This window comes from Diaphorina citri, unplaced genomic scaffold (genome assembly GCF_000475195.1).
Source record: "Diaphorina citri unplaced genomic scaffold, Diaci psyllid genome assembly version 1.1 scaffold155, whole genome shotgun sequence".
In the NCBI taxonomy this organism is placed as follows: Eukaryota; Metazoa; Arthropoda; class Insecta; order Hemiptera; family Psyllidae; genus Diaphorina; species Diaphorina citri.
Window position 1 is genome coordinate 97,488 of NW_007377592.1, and position 25,511 is coordinate 122,998.

The following is a 25,511-nucleotide window of genomic DNA, read 5'->3' on the forward strand; positions in this document are numbered from 1 at the left end:
TCAAAATGTTGTGAAAGTGAACCGTTGTAGATACCCGGCAAAGGTTAGCTGGAAACACAAGATAATTTACATCAAAAGAGACGAAAAGATCTACAAGCTCGTATGATATAGGTAGTTCTTATGTAAATATGTATAAACAATAGATTAACTTCCTGGAGTTCAATTTTCCCCAAAAAGGGACTTTCAGATCTTGGCTTTGTTTGATTAGATCCACAAACTGAGAGGAGATGTTTTCCCTTGGCTTTTGGTACCGAAAAAACTGAATCCTACTAAAAAAATAGTAAGTAAAAACAAACAGTCATACCGAATTGTCAATGGAGAAATTGGCCCCAACCTTGGCCCCGCCTCGCATGGACATGGACGAAATGTCGTCCTTCCCTCCCGGCCGAGTGTTCAGCCAGTTGTGCAGACCATGCTCCACAAATGCCAAGCTAAATAGAACGGAGGACATCACCGTAAATCGCCAGCCAAGACGCGGTGTGCCAAACCGGGACATGGACGTCTCTACAAGTTGCCAGTCGCGGACCAGCGCAGGCCATCGACGCGCTAGACGGATAAAGAGGATCATACCGACGCATGCGTTGCCGTAGAAGATGCTCCCTGAGGTGGCCTTCTTGATACCGCCTGGAAAGAAGGGGGAAGACGTAAGTTTTAGTTTGGAACTTGGGGGGGGGGGGCAAAATTAGTCAACCGATATGATTTTTCATTTCAAAGCTTTTAACGTCACTGCCAAAGGTTTTTCGTGACTTTTTTTTTTTAAACCCAAAGTTAGCGACAATAAGGTACCCGCCTTCTTAAGTTAACCTCATCTGGCCAGAGCGAAGGTGGGAAAAATCAGCAGGACGTAATTTTGCCCAGATGATCACTCATCTGGATACCAATTAATGTTGCTTACTTATTCAGGGGGCCCATTCCCAAAATGACGAATTTATGACTCCGAAGGGGGCTGGGACACGATTGGTGCTGTGCTTCCTTGTCATGCAGAGGGCCCAGGGTTCTATGGTCACCAATTAGGCAGTTCGGACCGTCTGAGGACCGCGGTCATACGGTCTGAGTTTGAATGGCGGACATTATTGATATACCTATTCGCTCATAATACGACTTTTCAGGTAGGAAGGTACCTATTTACCTTCCTATCCTACTTGCACATCGAACTCATCAAAGAAAAATGAAAAATGTTGCAGAACGCGGAAAATAAAACAAAGAGTGCTTTCAGGTTTTACTAATATGAGCACCTAGGTATACTGTATACTATGCATTGCAAACACACGTGAACTTTCTACTTTCTTCTAAAAAAGCGTGAAAGGAGGTGACTCTAGGAAGATGTTATAGGTAGGTAGGTATTATCTAACTAGAGAGGTATCGGAAAATAAAAATGGAAAGCAAAGCACCTGTCAATTCGGTCTTGCGGACTTCAGCAGTAGGTATCCCAGAAAGCAAAATAAAGAAGCAAAAGATTGTCATCACCAAAATACATTAGCTGTTATAGTTTAGTTAGGTAGGTACCTATTTTACTTAGGACTGTCTAAATTAGGTAGGTAGGTAGAGGTTAAAATAAGCAATGCCTCATATCACCAAAGTATGGAAAAGTACCTATCTTACAAGTCTAATAGCCAATGGAAAAGCAGAATTTTGAATTTGGACGAATTAGATCAAAATATGGAATTGTAAATTCCTACTTTTTGCCAGCCTAGTTAGCTTAGTTGGTAGTGCGTCTGCCTTGTAAGTGCTAGGCCGCGGGTTCGATTCCCGCCCGGGGCGGATTTTAGGGGGGTGGCCGGGCCCCCTGGACATAAACGCTGGAGTTGCGCTCGTAGAGTCAACCCCTCTCGCGATTTTGGTCTGACGATGGGAATCTGAGTATTCCCGAAAGCTCACCAATCTTTCTTTAGTGGAATGCCGAATCTCAATTGTCTCTTTTTTAAAATTTATATTTTAATCATTGCTGTTATTGAACAAGCATTGTCCTTATCTAAACTAATGTCACAATGATAATGGAATTCCATATACATATGTATTTCTTGTGTGTGATATTAGAATTTATAATTTCATATTTATTTATTGATATTGTGCACCAAAGAAAAATCACCCTACCTATTAGTTGACACAATTATGTACATTTATCTTAGGTAGTGAGTGATCAGCTGTTTTGATTCAAAACACATTTTCTTCTAGACACGAAAATAAAAAATGCTAAAACGTTTGGGGGAATAACATCCTAGGCTAAGAGTAGATACATTTTTTAAAAGGTAAAGTTTAGTATCCCTTGAAGAAATGACAGAATCAAAACTCCTCCGCTAGGTGTTACGAATATTGTAATAAACATTTCTCAAATTCCATAATTTGTAACAAATTAATTTCCTTTACAAGTTTTGATAAAATTCTATGCCTCGGTTTGGTTTCGAACTCGCATTCTGCCACTTACCAGGCAAGTGCTTTTCACCTAACCCTTGGAGTTCCATTACTGTGGTCAAATTATCAAATAACGTTGAAAATGAAATTCCATATGGCCACCGGCTTAAACCACCAAGGCAGGTAGTACAAAATATTCCCCACAGTCGAACGACTTTTATAACGTCCTCGAATTTGGCGAGTAAATCTGTCCACAGTTGAGATCGAACCCGCGGACCTCAGACCAGAAGACTTGGGATGGGTTTCTTTCCCGGCCACGCCTCCTTGGCGTATTTCTTCTTGGTGGGTTCCTGGTATTTCTCCTTGTCACCGCCAGAGGGCGTCTCTGTCGATTCGTTGAGAGATCCTGGAATTGAGAAAAGTATCAAAGATGAGAAAAAGTACCTGGACAGACTTTGCTAAAGAAATAGCAAAGGTTGAGTGCGAAGGGCATCCCCTCGTAAAATTCTGTAGCCAAAACCAATCTTGCTTAATCCGAAGTTATACTTAACCTTAAACCGATTTTAAACCCTATTTCTAGCTCCGGCCATTACTACACCCTAATATCTTACCTCCTGCAGGAGCAACAGGGGCGGTCTTGGTAGCTGACGGGTCTTCTAGTTCCACATCAGGGGCGGGATTAGGCAGGGAAAGGCCAAGCTTGGAGGCAATGGATGACGAGAGAAGAAGAGAAGATGGAGAGGTGAAACTGGAGTCCGGCCCTGGAAAAGAGAACAATACGATCAATGAAGTGGTCTATGAAAGAAGTTTTTTTTTGAGAGAGAGAGAGAGAGAGAGAGAGAGAGAGAGAGAGAGAGAGAGAGAGAGAGAGAGGGGAGAAAAGAGAGACACACAGAGAGAGAGAGAGAGAGAGAGAGAGAGAGAGAGAGATACTTTTGTTTTATTAACGGTTTTTAATTTAAACAGAGCTCTACTTCCAGTCTAATTAATTTATTATTACTATTACTTTTATTGTTATTATTATTACTTTCCGTTACCCATTAATTAAATGTAGTCTTATGTAAGTAGCCATTTATTAGTTTCTCTCTCTCCCTCCCCAAGTCCCTACTCCCTCCCTCCATCCCCCTCTCTCTCTCTGCAGAACAAGGAATGGATGAAAACTGAATGTAAATAAGAGCTATTATTAGTGGAGATGTCAAAACTCCCAATATTCTATTGTACGTTATGTAATGCTTTTCTTGTTATTGAGGGTCCATGAGAGGTTATGCGCCATATTTATGAACAAAATACTGGCCCTCAAGCTGCACTGAAGCATCCATTTCAAACATCTGAATAGCCCAAATTTGTTTCAGTCTGACTTAAGAGCGAGAATTTCTGTTCATAAAATGGGGTGTAAGTCAATTTCAAACGATCTAAATAAAGGTTTAGGTAGTTAGAGGGTTCTTTCAAAAACTTAACACGTTCACTCCCCGTATCCCAAACATATACTCACCTGGTAAATCATTATACAGATTGTCATACAGGCCATGTTTCCCTCCTCCGCCGTGCAATATATTCGGATGAACCTCGCCACTCGAGTACTTAACACGTTCACTCCCCGTGTCCACATTCAGGCGGGGTTTCTTCACGGGCACCACCGTGCTGGAGACCAGGTTCCTAAATCGGCCCACAGAGGGGTCCACGTCTTCGGGGTTGATAATTTCGTCTTCTTCGGCAAAGGTAATGCGGCGCCGTTTGGCACCGGAGGTTAGGGACTTCTTGGTATCTTCTATGCCCAGCATGGAGATACGACGGTTGTGGGCCGTGTTGAACTCGGTCAGATTCTGTGAAGAGAAATGAGTATTTTTAACTGTTGGTTGAGTAGTGTGAACTGATGGTCCAGTGTTGTTAACTGTTGGTCGAGTATGACTAACTGTTGGTTGAGTATGGGGCTCAACCACTTTTTTTTTTCTTCGCTGATAAAGGAAGTTCGAAACACGCTGATTTCAATAGAAATGCTTAAAATTTCATAAACTCGGTCAGATTCTGTGAAGAGAAATGAGTATTGTTAACTGTTGAGTAGAGTGAACTGATGGTCCAGTGTTCTTACTCAAACTCAACCAACAGGAGTATTGTTACTTAACTGTTGGTTGAATATTGTTGATTGAGTATTGAGTAAAGCGCTCAGAGCTACACAGAGCAGAGTAAAGAATAGCAATAGTATATGTAGTAAGACACTTCGTGCTTCGCGTGTTCGCTACGCGGGGTTGTGCAGGGGGTTGCGCTTCGCGCCCCGGAGCAGTAACATTTAATCGCAGTTCTGTTCGAATTCGAATATCTTTCAAGTTAGCACGCCTGCCTAGTAAGCGCTAGGTCGCGGGTTCGAATACCGTCGGCGGCAAACTTTATCTTAAACTGATAAGGTTTGTCCTCGGAACAGCTGGTTTTCTCCTATCCTGTCCTAGTGTCCTCCTACTCTTTTCGATTTCGGGAAGATAAGTCCTCACTGTTACACCATACAGTTCCCTTGGTAAAACTTCTAAAAAAAAAAAAAAAAAAAAAAAAAAAACCTGAAAAGAGGAAGAAAAAATACTTTATATAGATAGATGTCCATTATTAGGTACATTCACTTTCATGAAGATTTTACTGATTTTCCAAATAAGTAAGCAGATACTTGGAAATGTCCATATTGGAAAAAAATCTCAAGGCAAAGAAGTTTTAACTCCAAGACTCAATCTAGAGTAGATATTCATAGAGTAGGCCTCTGGTCTCATAATGGCTCAAATTCTAAAGCTGACCACTGATGACCATTCTAACAAGACAAATGGCATGGTACATAGTGGATTTGTAGATTTGTGGAAGCTTAACCCATCCTTTAGGGCTGTTTTCCCCTACACCTAAGCCATAGAGTGGGCTTTTTGAGTATAAAACAAATGGCATGGTAGCACATAGCATGTCAATGACATGCCGTGAATATAGAAACCATACACAATTTGGTTGGAGCCTTGATTGATTTCCAACGTAATATAGGGACTCCATTGAATTAGGCTACCATTTCTGGTGCCCAGACCAATATTGTATAGACTATAGAACCACACATTACTGTCTCAGAAGCAGTAGAGTGTACTCAGATCAGTAGATCACTGTCAAAATCCAATATTATTTCAAAATGCTAATGTTATAGTAAGATCTATTGTGGGTGACAACTTACCATTTCGGAACTTCATAGTGATTTGCCATGGTTTATCCTGTCACTGTATCATGTAAGATTCGTTCATTGACCGTTCCAACAGTCCATTGAAGCAGAAAACCACAATTCAGACCAGAAGAAATGCAGAAATTTCAGCAAAACCCGGCTACAAGTACAAAATCATCAAAGTAGAACTCTTTGAAATTTTGAATTTTCGCGCTACAAACACGAAGCAAAAGACGCGTTTACATGTTTCAAAATGTTGTGACTGCGCATTTCGGTACGGAATGTTTTTCTGGCCGCGTTTAAAATCAACGATTATCGCTCGTTTTTCTACTCAGTGGTGTAGTAGTGATTGGGGCAGTTGACTTCGGATCTGGTGGTTAAAGGTTAGTGGTTCGAGTTCAGTTCGATTTTTTTGGTCTGCATCATCAAACCGATAAGTAGGTATATCTGACCTAAGTGGTAGGTAACTGCTTAAATGAAAAGGTCTATCTAAAGAAAAATACACAGATGAATACACACCATTTTTTTTAACCATCGTAAGCAGGTAGGTTGTGTAGGTAGCCATCACGTATTTTAGTGTAGGTAAGTAGGTACCTACTTAGGTAACATTTTTATTTTGTCCTGGAACCAGTAGCGTAGATCAAGGCCGTATGAAGGGGCGGGGGACGAAGAGGCCTGCCCCCTCGAGTTCCATACTTTTTTGCTTTACTGTACGTCCGAAAAATTAAGGTCGACGGTGCCCGGACGTCGAAATCGAAGAGAGAACAAAGACAAGATGGTAAAAAGCCAGCCGTTCCGAAAACGAACATAATCCGTGCAGGATAAAATCCACCTCGGGCGGGACTCGAACCTGCGGCCTAGCGCTTACAAGGCAGACGCGCTACCAACCAAGCTAACTAGGCTGGCTGTTCAATTGATTGGATTCATAAGACCGACAGGAAAGTCCGTGAGGGCCAAGTTGCAATATTGTCGAAATCTGTACCCCATGTGTGAGGCTTTGTACAACAGGACCATCCAGGACAGGAGAACTGAAACAAAGAGGAAACAACGTTGCAAATTCGAAAGGATTCCCTAAAAAAGAAAGTTCAGGGGGCCCGTTCCAAAAATGACGAATTTATGACTCCGAAGGGGGCAGGGACACGATCGGTGCTGTGCTTCCTTGTCATGCAGAGGGCCCAGGGTTCTATGGTCACCAATTAGGTACTAAAAGGCCATCAAGTTCATCAGCTGAGTTTCGCTCCCCTTCTGGCCGTTATGTCCGCCATTCACGCTCGGACCGTCTGAGGAGAGCGGTCATACGGTCTGAGTTTGAGTGGCGGACATTATTGGTATACCTATTCGCTCATAATACGACCTTTCAGGTAGGAAGGTACCTATCTACCTATTTACCTTCCTATCCTACTTGCACATCGAACTCATCAAAGAAAAATGTTGCAGAACGCGGAAAATAAAACAGAGAGTGCTTTCAGGTTTTACTAATATGAGCACCTATACTATGCATTGCAAACACACGTGAACTTTCTACTTTCTTCTAAAAAAGCGTGAAAGGAGGTGACTCTAGGAAGATGTTATAGAGGTAGGTATTATCTAACTAGAGAGGTATCAGAAAATAAAAATGGAAAGCAAAGCACCTGTCAATGCGGTCTTGCGGACTTCAGCAGTAGGTAGGTATCCCAGAAAGCAAAATAAAGAAGCAAAAGATTGTCATCACCAAAATACATTAGGCAGTTTTGGTACCTATTTTACTTAGGACTGTCTAAATTAGGTAGGTAGAGGTTAAAATAGGTGGGATATTTTTTCTCTATTCTCTCATGCTATAAAAATACTTCCACTTTTTACGAAAATAATGCTGATTTCTGTTGATTCTATTTAGAGTTTTGAATTTGTCCATAGCAGTTACAGTTCCCTCTGTCAAACCTCAAAAAAAAACCTACTTTTCCATACTTTGGTGTTATAGATAGGGCACAGTTGGGATATTTTTTCTCTCTCTATTCTCTCATGCTATAAAAATACTTCCACTTTTTACGAAAATAATGCTGATTTCTGTTGATTCTATTTAGAGTTTTGAATTTGTATGAGAATGATTTCGTAGGTCAATATTGCACCGCCAATCTGAAATTAGAGAAAAGTCGATTTCAATTAGGAAAAAAAAATTATTATGAGGCTGTACATTGTAGGTAGATATGGGTTGTGGTACCTATTGTGCATGGTCACAATAAGCACACTTTTCTCAGAAGACGGAGCTACCAGAGATAAGAGGTAATTTACCTACCTGATTGTTTTGGTATAAGTAGGGCCATCGGCTTTAATAAACGCCCTTGGTCACTGCGACCTGGTTTGGTCTTACCTATACTTAGGTAGGAGGTGCATGATTCGTAGAAGGTTAACCCGTCCTCTAGGGCTGTTCACCCCTCGAAGTGGGCTTTCATGTAGGTATAGGAGGTAGAAATTATTTCAGGCTGGTGTGCTCCTTGTTTAAAGTCTCCCAACCAGACTAAACTGGACTACTTCCTGTTTGGTCCCCCAGCCAGACCTTAGCTACATATTTATCTACTTTGGTAATAAGAAGTTAATTTACACCTAATAAGAAGTTAACTCACACCTGATAATAAGTTAACTTACACCTAATAAGAAGTTAACTCACACCTGATAAGAAGTTAACTTACACCTAATAAGAGGAGTTAACTTACACCTAATAGGAAGTTTCGCGTGATATAGAACATGTTGAGTCCTGTGAGGGCTACAAAGTCTGATGACACTTCCTGAAGAAACCTTTGCGTCTGAAAGCAAAAATTAGAAAGTAATAATATAATAATGAATGGAAGATAATAAGCCAACGGGGATAGCAATAGTTCCCAATGAAATAAAGTTGAGCAACGTTGCTTGTGGTTGGCATCCGAATAGGTGGGCATCAGTTGCGGCTTACTTAATTTTTCGGCCCCACTCAGGATGGATGGGTTTAATTTGAGGAGGCTGGTAGCTTTTCGCCGAACGGAGGGTAAAACCCTCGTCACTAATTAGAAAGTAATAATATAATAATGAATGGAAGATAATATCATATTATGAATAAAATAAGCCAACGGGGATAGCAATAGTTCCCAATGAAATAAAGTTGAGCAACGATGCTTGTGGTTGGCATCCAAATAGGTGGCCGTCAGTTGCGGCTTACTTGATTTTTCGGCCCCACTCAGGATGGATGGGTTTAATTTGAGGAGGCTGGTAGCTTTTCGCCGAACGGAGGGTAAAACCCTCGTCACTAAAAACCGTGGATCATCAAAGGAATCGATAAGAGCAATAAAGTTCTCAAATTTGGATTCTCAAACCTCTCGTGAATTCCTTTTTAGGTAAGGCCAGCCACTTTTTATCAGGTAGACAGGTACACCTGATCAGGTATACCGTATACCTGACACCTGATTAGATGAGTACACACACTATCAGGTAGAACTGACTCTATCAGGTATACCTGACACCTGATCAGGTCTAACTGATAGTGAGTGGCTGGCCCAAGACTTCCCTCAATGAATCAATGAACCCACCTACCTCAATACAATAACTCTGCTGAGGGCACAGAAACAGTTCAGGCGGAATTCGCTTCGTTTCATCATTGATAGCATCAAGTTCCATCTCACTCTCAGGGAGGCCGAGTAGAGCAGCCTCGGTTTCATCAGAAGCGGCCTCTAGCTCCTCCATGATATGTTTGGTTGAGGCCTGTGGCCGCGCTCGTAGAATGTAGTTACGTGTGGAGGCCCCAAAATGAAACCGGGAGTCTATGGGGAGCTGAGTGGGCTTCTGAGCTTCCAGCCGAACCTTGCCTATGAATGTGCCGTGAGCTGGGGAGAAATCAGACCAGAAATATATTTTAATAAAAACCTTAAAACTTTCATTTGTCCATACATGGTGGTTTTGAGTCAGCTGTGTGATATATTCCTAGGATGTATCATGAGCATGATTAATTCACTGGTTATGGACAGTATTCAAAGTTGACTTGAAAAAATTCTTACTGGATTAGTTTATTTGTTGCAGTCAGAAAATGTTCTTAAAACCTCTCGTAAGGCCAGCCACTAATTATTAGGTAGACGTGACAGGTACACCTGATCAGGTATACCGTATACCTAACACCTGTTGAGTACACACACCATCAGGTAGAACTGACTCTATCAGGTATACCTGACACCTGATCAGGTCTACCTGATAGTGAGTGGCTGGCCCAAGACTTCCCTCAATGAACCCACCTACCTCAATACAATAACTCTGCTGAGGGCACAGAAACAGTTCAGGCGGAATTCGCTTGGTTTCATCATTGATAGCGGCCGCTTGCATTACTACCACGGTAGTTCTGCATACGAGGAATAGGGAGGAGTACATGTAGAACAGTGTACGCAGGTAACTGTGCTGAATGGAACTGAGCAAACAGAAGGAATAGGTAACTATAGATAGTAGGGTAAGTGTACCATTTATTCGCCCACCTAAAAAACGTACCATTTATTGGCCCACCTTTACCATACGCCACATAAGTCTGAGAGTCTGAACTGGACGAACTTTTTCAAGATCCAATTTCATCAAAAGAAAGGGCTTAAAGACTGCTATCGAACCAGTGCTATTCAAAAACTATAGTACTTGAGACAGCATAATTTACGGAAGAGTCGAGAGTCTCCGAGCAATGTACATAAAAATCCTAGCAATATCGCCAAGGAATCGGCACATTATCCTGGTCGTTTTCGGTCCTATATTGGTCTAATTTTGAACGTTTTTGAGGCATATGTGCTTACGTAGAAGCCCAAAGTGTCTTTGGAAACTGTGAAAAGTAAGTATAAGTTACTGGTGTTCTTCTTATTAAGATGAATCTTCACAAAGTCACGTCAGAATCAGTATGTCACAATACTCTGTTGACCTGCGTATCCAAAATTCTGGAATTCTAGGTCAGACATTGATTGATTCTAGTCGTAACTTGACTTACTCGATTTCAGTGATGAGTTGGGCGCATATGAAGTACACATTGCTACTCACAGATAGCACGATAATGGAGTTGATATGGGCGTCCACCTTCTTCACCAACAGAGAGAGCAGGGTGTAGGTCTCACGATATTCACGCCATTCGTTGTTCGTCAGAATCTACGAGAAGAAAATTTCCCAGTTAGTTTAGAACGTAGCGCACTTGTAAGCGGGTAGGTCGCGGGTTCGATTTCCGCCCGGGACGAAGTTTATCCTAAACGGATAAGGTTCGTTCTAGGAGCGTCTGATTTTCTCCTATCCTATTATCATATTTCGGCTGACTTTCTCCTATCCGGTCATCCTCTCTTTGATTTCGGGACGATGAAACCTTCGTTGTGACAGTTCCCTCTGTCAAACCCTTCTAAACTTTTGTTATAGTATGTTAGTAAACCCGTAAAATAAATGAGACCTAAAGACCTTGTTTAGACTGCTGGGGTAAAGGGACTTTTTAGTCTCATTCGAGCAGGATAAACAAGGTATATTCTATTCTAGTCTATTCTATTCTATTCTATTACCTGACCGCGGGCTGCTGTTAGTCCGTTGGTGAACATCTTCATCTGGGCAGCCAGTGAGGCACTGACTAACATGATAAACAGATCCGTGAAATTCCATAGGAAGGTACCTGGAGTGAAAGGAGAATCGAGAATATCGAGATAGACTGAAAAATGCCTCATGATAGGAAATTTAGAAGGAAATTCTGTCTAAGGTCAAGTCTTAGCTTAGCCATGCCATTTGAACTTTCTGTCTCAGGTCCTGAGGTCTCAGCGCAGCTATGGTGGAACTTAAACTGAGGTCTTCGTTATTGCCTGATGTCCCGGGCAGATACAGATACATACCTGATAATGCTAGCCACATGACTAGAAAGCCTTTCACAGGACTGTACGCTGCCATAGATTGATCTTGAAACAAGTACCAGTGAGTCTTCAAAGTGAACCGTTGTAGATACCCCGAACAATGATTGTCGCTCGTTTTTCTACTCAGTGGTGTCGTAGTGATTGGGGCAGTGGACTTTGGATCTGGTGGTTAAAGGTTAGTGGTTCGAGTTCAGTTCGATTTTTTTGGTCTGCATCATCAAACCGATAAGTATATCTGACCTAAGTGGTAGGTAACTGCTTAAATGAAGAGGTCTAATTAAAGAAAAATACACAGAATACACACCATTTTTTTTAAACCATCGTAAGCAGGTAGGTTGTGTAGGTAGCCATTACGTATTTTAGTATATAGGTAAGTAGGTGGGTAGGTACCTACTTAGGTACCTACCTAATATTTTTATTTTGTCCTGGAACCAGTAGCGTAGATCAGGGCCGTATGAAGGGGCGGGGGACGAAGAGGCCCGCCCCTCTCGAGTTCCATATTTTTTCGCTTTACTGTACGTCCGAAAAATTAAGGTCGACGGTGCCCGGACGTCGAAATCGAAGAGAGAACAAAGACAGGATGGTTAGAAAGCCAGCCGTTCCGAAAACGAACATAATTCGTGCAGGATAAAATCCACCTCGGGCGGGACTCGAACCCGCGGCCTAGCGCTTACAAGGCAGACGCGCTACCAACCAAGCTAACTAGGCTGGCTGTTCAATTGATTGGATTCATAAGACCGACAGGAAAGTCCGTGAGGGCCAAGTTGCAATATTGTCGAAATCTGTACCCCATGTGTGAGGCTTTGTACAACAGGACCATCCAGGACAGGAGAACTGAAACAAAGAGGAAACAACGTTGCAAATTCGAAAGGATTCCCTAAAAAAGAAAATTCAGGGGGCCCATTCCCAAAATGACGAATTTATGACTCCGAAGGGGGCTGGGACACGATTGGTGCTGTGCTTCCTTGTCATGCAGAGGGCCCAGGGTTCTATGGTCACCAATAAGCTTTTAACGTCACTGCCAAAGGTTTTTCGTGACTTTTTTTTTTTAAACCCAAAGTTAGCGACAATAAGGTACCCGCCTTCTTAAGTTAACCTCATCTGGCCAGAGCGAAGGTGGGAAAAATCAGCAGGACGTAATTTTGCCCAGATGATCACTCATCTGGATACCAATTAATGTTGCTTACTTGAACTAGTGCATTCATAATTATTCAAAGTGCTGTCGCCGCTGGAGAAGCTTTTTCCCCTCTTCTGATATACTGGTAATTTAGTAATCGTGACGTAGTTTCAAATCATTGTCCCTCGGTTTCAGTGAATTCCTACAACCCAACGCGATTACCTTTCGCCGTCAGACTGTCTTCGTTCAGATTTCGTATGGTGTAGTCCAACGCAAAGATTTCGATCGTCAGGAATCCCGCCAGGAGACACAGCGAGTAGATGGAGACGAACGAGAACCAGCGGAAATTCAGCTTGGCTAAGTTTCGGTGATGGAGGCCCAGGACCGGAAATACGCCGAAGACGGAGGCGAAGGTCAGCATGTAACGCATGTAGTAGTGCATGCCACCGGCGTGCTCGCCAGTGCTGCTGAAAAAGAAGTAGGTAGGTAAGTAGGGATTTATTTCAAAGGTATGGTAACTAATAGTAAAGATGAAGAAGTAGTAAAGTAAAAAAAAGAAGTAAAGATAAAGTAAGTAAAGAGTAATAGTAAAGATAACATTAGTTTGAGATCGATAGCTATTTTTTATTATTATTATTTATTTTTTACACGCTGTGGTAGCTAATTAGATAACCAAAATTTTTTGAAGAATAATAGAAAATATATTTAAAAAAATTGTTTCCGCCCGGGATCGAACCGGGGACCTTGTGCGTGTGAAGCACACGTGATAACCACTACACTACGGAAACTTGACGTTGGGTGATCAGAAAATAAGCGTACACAATTAGAACTCCCATCGAAAATAAAATTTAATTAATTTAATACGTAACTGTGTAGAGTAGGTATGCAGGTATCTTAACACAAACAATCTACATACCAAACACCAAACAGTAGGTCCTTAAACCTACCTGGCTAGTAGGTAGGTAACTTCACAACACGTCTTCTTGTAAACAAACTCTCATTTGTACTGACCCCTTGTTAAAAATTTGGACTCGACTAACACAAAGTTGAGGACCTATACAGGACCCTTGTGATATAACAAAGGACAAGTCCACTTTACACTTCGGATACTTGAGATAATAAAGGGCGTGGTAAGTGTGGGAGAGACATGGCATTAACCTGAGTGTAGTGATATCTGATACTTCCAACTTTATAAAACGTCGAAAAAAAGGACTATGTCAAAAGCTTTTTCAATATCAATAATTATAAGAGCTTCTTCACTTCACAATGTCTTTGAATTTGACGGAAATTGAACCCGGGACCATTCCAGCGGCGATAGCAAGTTTCCAGTTCCCAATCACTGAAGTTAAGCAACGTTGAACATGATGGCCACGCGGATGGGTAACCATCTGGGCGATCGTAAGCTAGGGAATTTCCGAGAATACCGGAAAAAAAGACGTATCCAAGCTGACCTTTCCTAGAGATTGAACACTGAAACTCACATTGTGATAATTTTTTTATGAAGTGTAAAATTTGCAAAAAGCAATCAAAATATATGTTTCCGCCCGGGATCGAACCGGGGACCTTGTGCGTGTGAAGCACACGTGATAACCACTACACTACGGAAACCGATGAACTCCGAAGGGAAAAATGGAAATATTTAAAACTTACAATGATAAAATGTGAAGAGCATCGTATCAATACGAATGTTAACGAACATTCACGAGGAACAGAGTGCACCTTTCACTACTCACGGGCATCTAGTGATATGTAAATGTAAATGCAGTTTCTTTGTGTTATTATGTCACAACTTTGGTGCTCACTGCAGCATTGTAGGATTTTTCCAATATCTCAATAATCCTAAAATCCAATGTTTACCTACCATGCTGGCACCGGTCGCTATGCGCATTATATTACATAGCTACTCATTTTCCTCACGAGGCTGAGTGGGCCCCGCAACAGCCAGTCACGGTATCAATCATTTGCATCATACAAATTTCTTGACCCCGCCGGGAATCGAACCCGGGTCTCCCGCGTGCAAGGCGAGCGCAGTGACCACTACGCCATGGAAGCTGACTTAACAATACTTAAACAGTCCATGGTTATATTTCGTCCTCTTTTTCCTCGTCAGGTCGCACGGCCCTACACAAGATGGTCCTGAACAACCGACTGGAGTGTGTGGTGGCCCTGTTGTCACGTATGGCAGATGTGGAACTCGTGGACAATAGCGGCAACACCGCCTTGCACTTGGCAGCCCGAGGCAAGAACCCGGCCATCGTGCAAGCTCTGATTGTGTTTGGAGCTAATATTAACGCTTTGTAAGTAGTTCTTTGAACCAGCCGTTCCGAGAACGAACCTTAGGGCCCCGGGCTTTTAGGTGTCGCGAAGGGACATTTCAGGGCCCTGATTGCTGTAATATCTTTAAAAGATGGAGGACTTTAAAAAGGCTGGCTGGGGGACTTCAAACAAGGAGTATACCAGCCTGAATTTCCCTTGCTAAAGAAATAGCAAAGGTTGGAGGGCATCCACTCGTAAAAATTGTGGTCAAAACTAAATGTCAGCCCAAAGCTAGTTAGGGCTATGGTACGTTTTTTAAGTGGGCGAATAAATGGTACACTTACCCTACTTGAGACAGCATAAGTTCCGGAAGAGCCGAGAGTCTTCGAGCAATGTACATAAAAATCCTAGCAATATCGCCAAGGAATCGGCACATTAACCTGGTCGTTGTTGATCCTATATTGGTCTAATTTTGAACGCTTTTCAGGCATATGTGCTTACGTAGAAGACCAAAGTATCTTTGGAAACTGTGAAAAGTAAGTATAAGTTACTGGTGTTCTTCTTTTCAAGATGAATCTTCACAAAGTCACGTCAGAATCAGTATGTCACAATACTCTGTTGACCTGCGTATCCAAAATTCTGGAATTCTAGGTCAGGGTAGTGAATGGTGACGATATAGAAGGGAAATGAGGAAATCCTTGTTTCGATACTCTGATGTGGAGATGTCACCTGAAAGGAAGAGATTGGGATGTGGGGTCACTATTGGCTCTGTGGTAATGAAAGGGTTAATGATGGAATTTTGCAGACGATTTGAACAGTCCAGGGGCGTAAAACGAGGGACTGTTGGTTCTGGAGACTGTACGGTTCTGAAAATTGAAACTGAAATTATAAGGTTCTGAAATTATCTAGGCAGGAGGACATCAAGAATTCACCATCAACTTGATAAAAACCATGTAAAACATAATTATAGGTATCGATACCTACATGGTTAAAATTAAATAGGTTTACCTACATGGGTATCTTACTCTTACATCGGTAGGTATAGGTACCTAGGTAGATACTCGTATAGCAAGTGCCTTGAAGAAGATGTTAGAAACCGGCCCTTTAGAAATGAGCTTAGCAGGTAGAGCAGGTCGAACAAGCTGGGCCCGTCCCTCCGGGAATTTTTTAGTTTATTCGATCGTGGTTAAAGACAATCAGTAATTCAGTACCCACCTATGTACCTACCTAATTTGTTTCATATTCAGTATATTATTATTATTGATTTGATTTTACTTTCATGTAATGATTTAAAATCAAGACTAGAGCGCGTTCTCCATTTATTCCTTTAAGTCACCCATCCATTTATTAGCCTTGCTCGGCGTAGCTTTAACATAGGTGACGCTAAAACCGGTCTTAAAATAACGACTGGAGGGTTATCCAAAACGTTCTCGCTTTGAGTTCAATCTCTATACTTCAATGCTTAGGTATCTTCTGAGCTGAAGATATAAATAGGTAGGTACCTACATATTTATAGATATGTAGCTAGGGAGATCCTACTGTGAATTTAATAAAGAAATCATCGCTCCGGAATCGATTTTAATTGAATTGTCATTCCAATTCTAATATCTACCTATACGTACATTCTAATTCTAATATTTTTCTAATGTTCAACATGAAATACGTGAATTATTGCGAGGAGTGATCATGGAAATCACTCATCTCTCGATTCTCCGGTAGAAAGAACCCTGGGGGTGCCTAGGCTGCCTGCAGCAGTGGTGTGCATGGGAAATATACCATGTCACTAAACTACACAATGGCAGTAAACTACATCGTCAGGGCTTCAGTCCTAAACAAAAATGGACGCGGCACACAAAGGATCAAGAAGAGACCGCCTTAACATAATACTTACCTATAATAAATAAATACAGTATTACATTAAACTGCACAATGGCAGTAAACTACATCGTGTCACTAAACTACACTACTCCACTAAACTACATACATTCTGACACTAATCATTATTGTAAGCGGACACGAAAGGGAAACTAAGTCTGCAAGAAAGAAAAGAAACCGCTGGTATTAAGTGGAGTATTTTGAAGTTAATCTAAATTGGTGAGATGTCCAAAAAGACCAGACCTCGCCTCGAAGTTTAGTGAGATGCCAGATAGTAAAGTCTTATTAGAAATATCTAAATTAGTGGAGATGTCAAACTTACCTAACCCTGTGTGTCAAAATTATGTTCGGTGAGGATGTTCACAGTTACGAAAAATTAAGTGGCTCTGCTTCCCGATACGCTGTACATCTCTCAGCGATCCCTAGTCGAGACGCGTGTTTATTCTCTTAAGTTGAATGTGAGACTCCAAGTAAAAATCTCCATTCGAATTTATCCAGCATTAACTTTATGGTATTCTATCTTATACTTAAAGTGAAAATTGCAAAGAATGTCACATCAATTTATAACTAAATTTAACCAGTTATCTTGTAGTGCAAATCTCGAAATGACAAGCCTGGATAATTAAGTATTATTTATTGGAACAGACTGGAAATTCCTTCTCCTTGTTGAAAACAACAACAGCAAAAAAACAACAAAACCAAATGATACATTTTTTGTCAGGATTTGAACGGTTCCCAAAGTTGATTGACCTCCTTGAACTGGTTTTAAGATTTTGCACGTTTTTTGTTATCTCCCAGAGCTTTTTTCGCATGTTAAAGTGTCAAATTTTTCCTTATAGTGTTGCTGTTCCACTGAGGTAGGTATTTGCGAACGAAGAAACAAAGAATTGCATTGTTTACATACCCAAACAGTTACCTACACTTGAAACACTTTAAACTATCATTAAAAGAACAGTTTTGTACTTATTTATTAGGGACATGGTTATTCCAGTATTTATTAGGGACAGGATTTGTTTGTCCTGCAGAAGGTCCTGGGTTTGATGCCCAATATCGACAAGAAATTCGCACTCGTTGTAGATACTTATTTAATAGGGATATGGTCATTCCAGTATTTATTAGGGACAGGATTTTTTTGTCCTGCAGAAGGTCCTGGGTTGGATGCCCAATATCGACAAGAAATTCGCACTCGTTCCTAATGACCTATTTTGATTAGCAAATAGCAAATGTTTCAACGGGTACTTTTTGGTGTCCCTGACCCAGCAGCCCAGCACCTAAAATGAAAATTATTTGTGTCTCTTTTCAAACAAATCTGATAAGGAACATACACGCTTCGGGATGGGCATGCTACGACACAGGGACCAAGTAAGCACCCAAGTAGACATGTCCTTCTTCCAGAACACCAAAGTATAGTCTCATCAGAAGAAATGCTCCAAAATAGCATTCCTTTCTTTCATATTATTCCTTCCATTAGACGTAAATATGCATATTTACTATAGATATTTAATATGCATATTTATAACTTTAAATATTACACATAAATCAGCAAATAATGTTCGCGTTTTCAGAGATAGCTGTCCGAATACATTAAATTGGATTAAATAATTCGATCCACTAATCTACCGGTTTTTGGTTTACAGTGCTGGAAAGATGGAGAACTATTTGTAAATCTAATAAATCTGCTGTGCTGAAATAAAATCCCATCAAATCGAGCTTAACACCATTGATGACTCCGATAGTTTTGGTAAGTTTGACATCCCCACCAATTCAATAGGTAACGTTAACATTTCCACCAATTTAGGTGATTTTGACATCTCCACTAGTTTAAGTGATTTTGACATCTCTACCAATTTCGGTAACCCTAACATCTCCACCAATTTCGTTATACTGAAAAGAAATGGCCTAGGCATCATAAATACTTAGGGAAATATTGTTGCTATATGTTTTGAGAATGTTTGGACCTCGGATATAGGTAGTGAAGAATTTTGTGCCATTTTCTTTTGCATATTTTTTGATCTCAAGATAGGGAATTGAAGGTTTATTGAAATTCTCCCTTGATCTCTTCACTATACACCACTGCAAAGTGGAGATTAAGCATAAAATACATTATGCATAAAATCTTTCTTTAAGATGTGACGGGTTCACATAACTTCTGATTTCTGATACTTGTAAAGTCTGTGCATCTTTTGTACCCACAGGAGGTAACGAGCTACTAATTTGATAAATCATTACTAGATTTTTTCAACCTGTCCATGTAACAACCACGGACGAAAAGTAAGTAGGAATTATCATTTAATTAAGTAGGAAAAGGCTTATAGGCAGAAAAAGAAGAAGACGTAGCTACAGCAACAACCACGGACGATAAGTAAGTAGGAATTATCATTTAATTATGTAGGAAAAGGCTTATAGGCAGAAAAAGAAGAAGACGTAGCTACCTACACATAATATATGTAGGTTCTTCTATGTATTTATTTTTACACATAGAAGAACTATGTATAATACATAGGTTCTATGTACTATGTATAATACATAGGTTCTTCTATGTATTATGTGTAGGTTCTTCTATGTAGGTATTGTATTTATTTTTACACAATTTAGCAACATAGGCCATTTGCGGCAAATGTTTCTCTTACAGGAGGTAACGAGCTACTAATTTGATAAATCATTACTAGATTTTTTCAACCTGTCCAAGCAACAACCACGGACGAAAAGTAAGTAGGAATTATCATTTAATTAAGTAGGAAAAGGCTTATAGGCAGAAAAAGAAGAAGACGTAGCTACCTACACATAATATATTATGTAGGTTCTTCTATGTATTTATTTTTACACATAGAAGAACCTACACATACACATTTATTTTTACACAATTTAGCAACATAGGCCATTTGCGGCAAATGTTTCTCTTTAAGAAACGCATCAGGACAGCAACAGAATCAGGGTCGTCTTTGATCCCCTTTTTACCTATGTCTCTTTAAGTCTTTATCATTTTCGATCTCTATGTATAAGAGCAACTCTGCATCTTTTCGGGTGTGGTACATAGGTAACAATCAACTTCGGTTTTCGCCAATCCTCTCCTACTTGATTTATCAATTTGACCTGTGTCAATAATCTTTTGCCAAGTATCATATTGATATCAATAATAACATTGATAAATGGATTTAACTGAGACCACCACGAGCTCTGCATTTGCTACAGTTTTAGATTTACAGAAAAGAAATTTTGGGAGTGTTTGTTGATTCTGGTGACTATATCTACAGGTGCCTTTGTTTATTGCCCTATAATTATCATGTATAGGGTAAGTATAAGTAAGTACTGACATCGCCTTTTGTTCTATTCTGATAAAGGTTGAAATAAGTATATCTACCTAACCTGCTCCCTTTTGATTATTTTCCTGTGGGATTCTTAGAATTTTGTTCTTCGTGTTAAACAAAGTACGTACCTACTTGTTTATGAAAGCTTAATGTTTATCATTTATCAATTATCACCTAGGTATAGGTACTGTGGAAAATTGAATGCCTTGCTTTCTGCCGAAATCGGTCATTTTCAATTTCTGGGCACATTACCTGTAGCTAATAATAATTGAACAGTGGCGGATATGGGAGGGTCGGGACCTATTGTAGAAAATTCTTTGTTCCGTAGCGAATCCCGATTTTGATTCGAGGACCCAGAGGGTGACTACCTAGATCGCCAACCCGTGGATCGCGAGCTACGGGTATCTTTCTACTTGCTCGCAGCTTGTGGATGTAGAAAATTTTTGGTTCCCAAACTAAATGGTAGCTCACCAAGGGTCTCCTAGTCATCCGAGTAGCTCGTGACCCAGTGGTGTAGCGTGTATGTATGGCGTGTATGGCGGCCATACAACTCAAAAGTTCACTCTAATGCCCATAAATATTAATGGCATGCACTGTGATGGGACTTGGTAGACCTGTGCATGAGCCCAACACTTGAATTTAGACCACGCTACGCCACTGTCGTGACCCATAAAAGGTTGGCGACCCCTGTATTTTCACCGTATCTCTAGGACGATTCAACAGGCCTTTGATTTTAGGAGGTTCTTTCCCCGTGTTCGGGCTGCCCGAATGGTCATAGTAAGCTCCGCCACTTGACATCTTGGCAAACAAAATGTGTCACATGTTCTGGTTCTCACAAGCATGTCAACAGTGCACAATAAATAATTATTATAGGCTATACCTACTAGCTCTGGGACAGGCTAGATTGAAGATTCTACTTTATTGATAGCCAAACACTTTCGGGACTTTGTTATACTGAACGTCCTTAACAAATTAGCAGTGCTTAACAAAGCTTTAAGAAGATGACATGTTGTAAAGGTGTCACAAGGTACGCCTATGTGGTCTTTGAGGACGAAATTCTAATTTCGTTCTCCCCCCCTCCAGTTAAAATTTTTAAACTAAACCCTAAAATAAGTATGATTTTTTAAATTCATGGCTGGAAAAGTAAGTTCATATGAAAGCTATGCACTTATCAAAGAAGAAAACAAGACCCCTAAAGAAAAACAACCAGGATCTTTCATTGCACATTAAACACTAGGTCGGTAAAATTTATTTTCAATTGTACATCAAGTTCGTATCTTAATGCTAAATAGACTAAACTTAAGTAAACCAAGAAACCAAAATATGGCCTATTACAATGAGTACTCAGGTAGTTAATCCTGTCCCGGCTGAATCTAACTCTTGAAGAAAATGGTCTTACCTATTAGATAGGTTGATCGACAAAAGGAGGTCATAGGAGATGACTCTCCTTTAGCATCCCCATTATTAGTATTTAATTTATATGGTACATATTTAGATAACTCTTTTTTGCAAGTCTATAAGACCTACTCCAATTTGATTGGATTACCAGAACACATGTCAATTTTATTGACACTTCTGGTTTTGTAGTAAATGTTTCTAAAGCATTACTTTATCTTTTAATATAAAAGAAGGATGAATTAGAACACCTAAATATTAGGTTAGTATGTATTAATAAATAAATATTATTTATGTCATTTTTTTATACTATACCGAAGTATAGTGTTCTATCACAAAGTCGTATTTCTAAATTCCAAAAGGATTTATGCGTTTGTATTCCGACAGTCATTTCGTTTCTCTGTAAAAACTGGAGGTCAGAATTTTGGGCAACCGAAAGGTTCCCCTGAAATCATGCAGCATAATTTCGGACCCTTAGACGATTTTTTCCCTAATTCAAGAAGGTAAGAAATAATAAATCGCATTCGTCTTCAAAGTGATAGACAGTGACACTTCTTTCAAAGAAGATGTACCTCAATCTACGAATTTACCTTTCGTCTGATATGCTGTTAATATGGTAAAAGTAATTTTAAAGTTTGGACAGTTCACAAAAGGAAAACCCTTTAGGCAAAAACGTCAATCATTCTTCTTCGAGAAATTGAACTTCACTAATTCACACCTTTGAAATTATATTATTTTACCTGATTTTCGGCAATCTTGTAAAGTGCTTTTTGGCAACCTTACTTACTTCTACATAGGTGTTTTCAAGTTATTCAGATACATAGGTATAATATGTATATGAAGGCATAACACAAATAACCTGTCCCTCGTTGGTCAGTATAAACCGTTTATGCTGAGACCGAGAACAAAAATGTGCGAAAAGATAAAAAAAATAATAATAATAATAATAATAATAAAATAAGTAGGTAAATATCATCTAGTGATATAGTGAACTGTAGAACTCAATCAAGAAAGTCTGTAGAGATAAAGGGACTCTTCAGTCCTATTCTGGCAGGATAAACAAGGTTTATTCTATTCTGTCCCTGGAAAAAGGGCTCTCACGGGGCCCTCAATTGCCTGGGTCAAAAATAAATTTAGAAAATATTCTTCATGTGTTGAGAGTGTTGCCAAAAATAATAATAATAATAATAATAATAGTGCTTATTTATACTGCTCGCATAGGACTGAAAAGTCCCTTTACTCCAGCAGTAGGCTACTATTTTAGAACAATTAGGCAATTATAATCAAATTAAAATACAATATAGGTACCCACAGCCACACGTTCCCTTTGTAATTTAAAATATACAAATACTTACGAGAACACTGCCTACATGACCTCAGAGTCGTACCACAAAAATTGTAACCAAAGAACTAACACAACTCACAGTTTGAAATCCAACCAAGAAAAGAAACTTTATTCAATAAAGTTTAGTGGACATGGTGGAAAAAGGGCAATCTAAATAAAAATAAAGTGCCTACCAACTTGATACCTATTTCATTTTAAAATAATTTGAATACTAGACAGGATTCAAACCCACAACCCGTCGATCAACAGGTCTCCTTCGGCAGGGACAGTACTTACCGCTATCGAAAGCTGTCGGTAACACCTCTACAAACTCACTGTTTAAACAATGCCTACGACTGTAAACACTGAACTGTAAACACAGGGTAGCTACATGTGGCCTCCTACCTCCTACCTGTCCCTTATTCCCTACCTGTCCCTTATCCTCTATACTTGTCCCTTATCCTCTCTGCCTGCCCCTTATCCTCGTTATCTTTAAGTTCTTATCTTCAGCTGTAAAGTTCTGATGGCAGAGTCCATTCTAATAACTGTCAGGGCCGGGCTAAGGTCAAAGAAGTTTCAAGGTAAAGGACTGTCTACCTCCTTCTAATTCGTAAGCAGCGGTGTACGTTTTCTACCGAATTACCGATACACTGTGGTCGATGGGCGATGGATATTGATAGCCAAACACTTTCGGGACTTTGTTATACTGAACGTTCTTAACAAATTAGCAGTGCTTAACAAAGCTTTAAGAAGATGGCATGTTGTAAAGGTGTCACAAAAGGTACCCCTATATGTGGTCTTTGAGGACGAAATTCTGATTTCGTTCCCCCTCCCCCCCCCCCTCCACTCGACCCCGAAACGGCAGCAATAAGAAATTCGTCAAAAAAATTAGAATCACTTACGTCGTTATAGTTGGTGCCTCCGGGACAAGAGAATTCGTAAGCTTCTCCAGCGACACAAACGACGAAAGCTCCGCAGTTCTTCTTGCTCTTGTAAGTTCCGAAGCTGCTGGGACACTGGGATGATGTACCGTTGCCGGAGGAAGAACCTGAAGAGGATGAAAGTAAAGAAGTCGATTTCAATTAGGTAGATAATTTTATTATGAGGCTGTACATTGTAGGTAGATATGGGATGTGGTACCTATTGTGCATGGTCACAATAAGCACACTTTTCTCAGAAGACGGAGCTACCAGAGATAAGAGGTAAATTACCTACCTAATTGTTTTGGTATAAGTAGGGCCATAGGCTTCAATAAACGCCCTTGGTCACTGCGACCTGGTTTGGTCTTACCTACTTAGGTATTAGGAGGTGCATGATTCGTAGAAGCTTACCCCGTCCTCTAGGGCTGTTCGCCCCTCGAAGTGGGCTTTCATGTATAGGAGGTAGAAATTATTTCAGGCTGGTGTGCTCTTTGTTTAAAGTCTCCCAACCAGTAAGAAGTTAACTCACACCTGATAAGAAGTTAACTTACACCTAATAAGAGGAGTTAACTTACACCTAATAAGAAGTTAACTTACACCTGATAAGAAGTTTTAACTTACACCTAATAAGAGGAGTTAACTTACACCTAATAGGAAGTTTCGCGTGATATAGAACATGTTGAGTCCTGTGAGGGCTACAAAGTCTGATGACACTTCCTGAAGAAACCTTTGCGTCTGAAAGCAAAAATTAGAAAGTAATAATATAATAATGAATGGAAGATAATAAGCCAACGGGGATAGCAATAGTTCCCAATGAAATAAAGTTGAGCAACGTTGCTTGTGGTTGGCATCCGAATAGGTGGGCATCAGTTGCGGCTTACTTAATTTTTCGGCCCCACTCAGGATGGATGGGTTTAATTTGAGGAGGCTGGTAGCTTTTCGCCGAACGGAGGGTAAAACCCTCGTCACTAAAAACCGTGGATCATCAAAGGAATCGATAAGAGCAATAAAGTTCTCAAATTTGGATTCTCAAACCTCTCGTGAATTCCTTTTTAGGTAAGGCCAGCCACTTTTTATCAGGTAGACAGGTACACCTGATCAGGTATACCGTATACCTGACACCTGATTAGATGAGTACACACACTATCAGGTAGAACTGACTCTATCAGGTATACCTGACACCTGATCAGGTCTAACTGATAGTGAGTGGCTGGCCCAAGACTTCCCTCAATGAATCAATGAACCCACCTACCTCAATACAATAACTCTGCTGAGGGCACAGAAACAGTTCAGGCGGAATTCGCTTCGTTTCATCATTGATAGCGGCCGCTTGCATTACTACCACGGTAGTTCTGCATACGAGGAATAGGGAGGAGTACATGTAGAACAGTGTACGCAGGTAACTGTGCTGAATGGAACTGAGCAAACAGAAGGAATAGGTAACTATAGACTATAGTACTTGAGACAGCATAATTTACGGAAGAGTCGAGAGTCTCCGAGCAATGTACATAAAAATCCTAGTCACCTGTTTGTACTGGAATGAACCTGGCCAGATCTGAGCCTGTGAAACTTCCGCACCCCATACGAACTGTTCCGAGGCCCCGGAACACTTCGTGAAAGTTCGTCAAGGAAGTACACCTTCAGTTCTTCCATGCCTAGCTCACTGTTGGATAACACTCTGAGGCACGAAACAGGAGAGCCGGTAGTGAAAGGTGACGATATAGAAGGGAAATGAGGAAATCCTTGTTTCGATACTCTGATGTGGAAATGTCACCTGAAAGGAAAAGATTGGGATGTGGGGTCACTATTGGCTCAGTGGTAGTGAAAGGGTTAATGATGGAATTTTGCAGACGATTTGAATAGTCCAGGGGCGTAAAACGAGGGACTGTTGGTTCTGGAGACTGTACGGTTCTGAAAATTGAAACAGATGAAAATTTATTATT

General features: G+C 40.4%; 2 protein-coding genes and 2 non-coding genes across 4 annotated transcripts; all 4 read right to left on the bottom strand.

Annotated features, from left to right (window-relative positions):
- On the bottom strand, positions 1-25,511 carry LOC113465750 (gustatory receptor for sugar taste 64e-like). The gene is made up of 4 exons (XM_026820525.1): positions 25,094-25,511; positions 12,713-12,957; positions 305-624; positions 1-48 (listed from the first exon to the last, which is right to left on the bottom strand). The coding sequence occupies exons 1-4, from the start codon at positions 25,219-25,221 to the stop codon at positions 1-3; spliced, it is 741 nt and encodes a 246-aa protein (XP_026676326.1). The 5' UTR covers positions 25,222-25,511.
- LOC103505180 (gustatory receptor for sugar taste 64f-like) lies at positions 6,119-11,461 on the bottom strand. Its single transcript, XM_026820530.1, has 6 exons — positions 11,356-11,461; positions 11,035-11,141; positions 10,485-10,639; positions 9,764-9,929; positions 8,220-8,307; positions 6,119-6,555 (listed from the first exon to the last, which is right to left on the bottom strand). The coding sequence occupies exons 1-6, from the start codon at positions 11,408-11,410 to the stop codon at positions 6,437-6,439; spliced, it is 690 nt and encodes a 229-aa protein (XP_026676331.1). The 5' UTR covers positions 11,411-11,461; the 3' UTR covers positions 6,119-6,436.
- Trnav-cac lies at positions 13,206-13,278 on the bottom strand. Its single transcript has one exon. It is a non-coding gene; the product is annotated as a tRNA-Val (tRNA).
- On the bottom strand, positions 14,026-14,098 carry Trnav-cac. The gene has a single exon. It is a non-coding gene; the product is annotated as a tRNA-Val (tRNA).

What these genes read in the sequence shown, in the direction of transcription:
- LOC113465750 (XM_026820525.1), bottom strand. Translation starts at nt 25,221, where the DNA reads ATGGAAGAACTGAAGGTGTACTTCCTTGACGAACTTTCACGAAGTGTT. An exon ending in GTTCATTCCAGTACAAACAG is followed by an intron (nt 12,958 to 25,093) that starts GTGACTAGGATT and finishes CTTCTTTTTCAG; the next exon opens with CAGCACTGGCGAGCACGCCG. An exon ending in ATTTCTCCATTGACAATTCG is followed by an intron (nt 49 to 304) that starts GTATGACTGTTT and finishes TTGTGTTTCCAG; the next exon opens with CTAACCTTTGCCGGGTATCT.
- LOC103505180 (XM_026820530.1), bottom strand. Translation starts at nt 11,410, where the DNA reads ATGGCAGCGTACAGTCCTGTGAAAGGCTTTCTAGTCATGTGGCTAGCA. An exon ending in CAACTCATCACTGAAATCGA is followed by an intron (nt 9,930 to 10,484) that starts GTAAGTCAAGTT and finishes CTGTTTGCTCAG; the next exon opens with TTCCATTCAGCACAGTTACC. An exon ending in CACGCGAAACTTCCTATTAG is followed by an intron (nt 6,556 to 8,219) that starts GTGTAAGTTAAC and finishes TCTTTGTTTCAG; the next exon opens with TTCTCCTGTCCTGGATGGTC.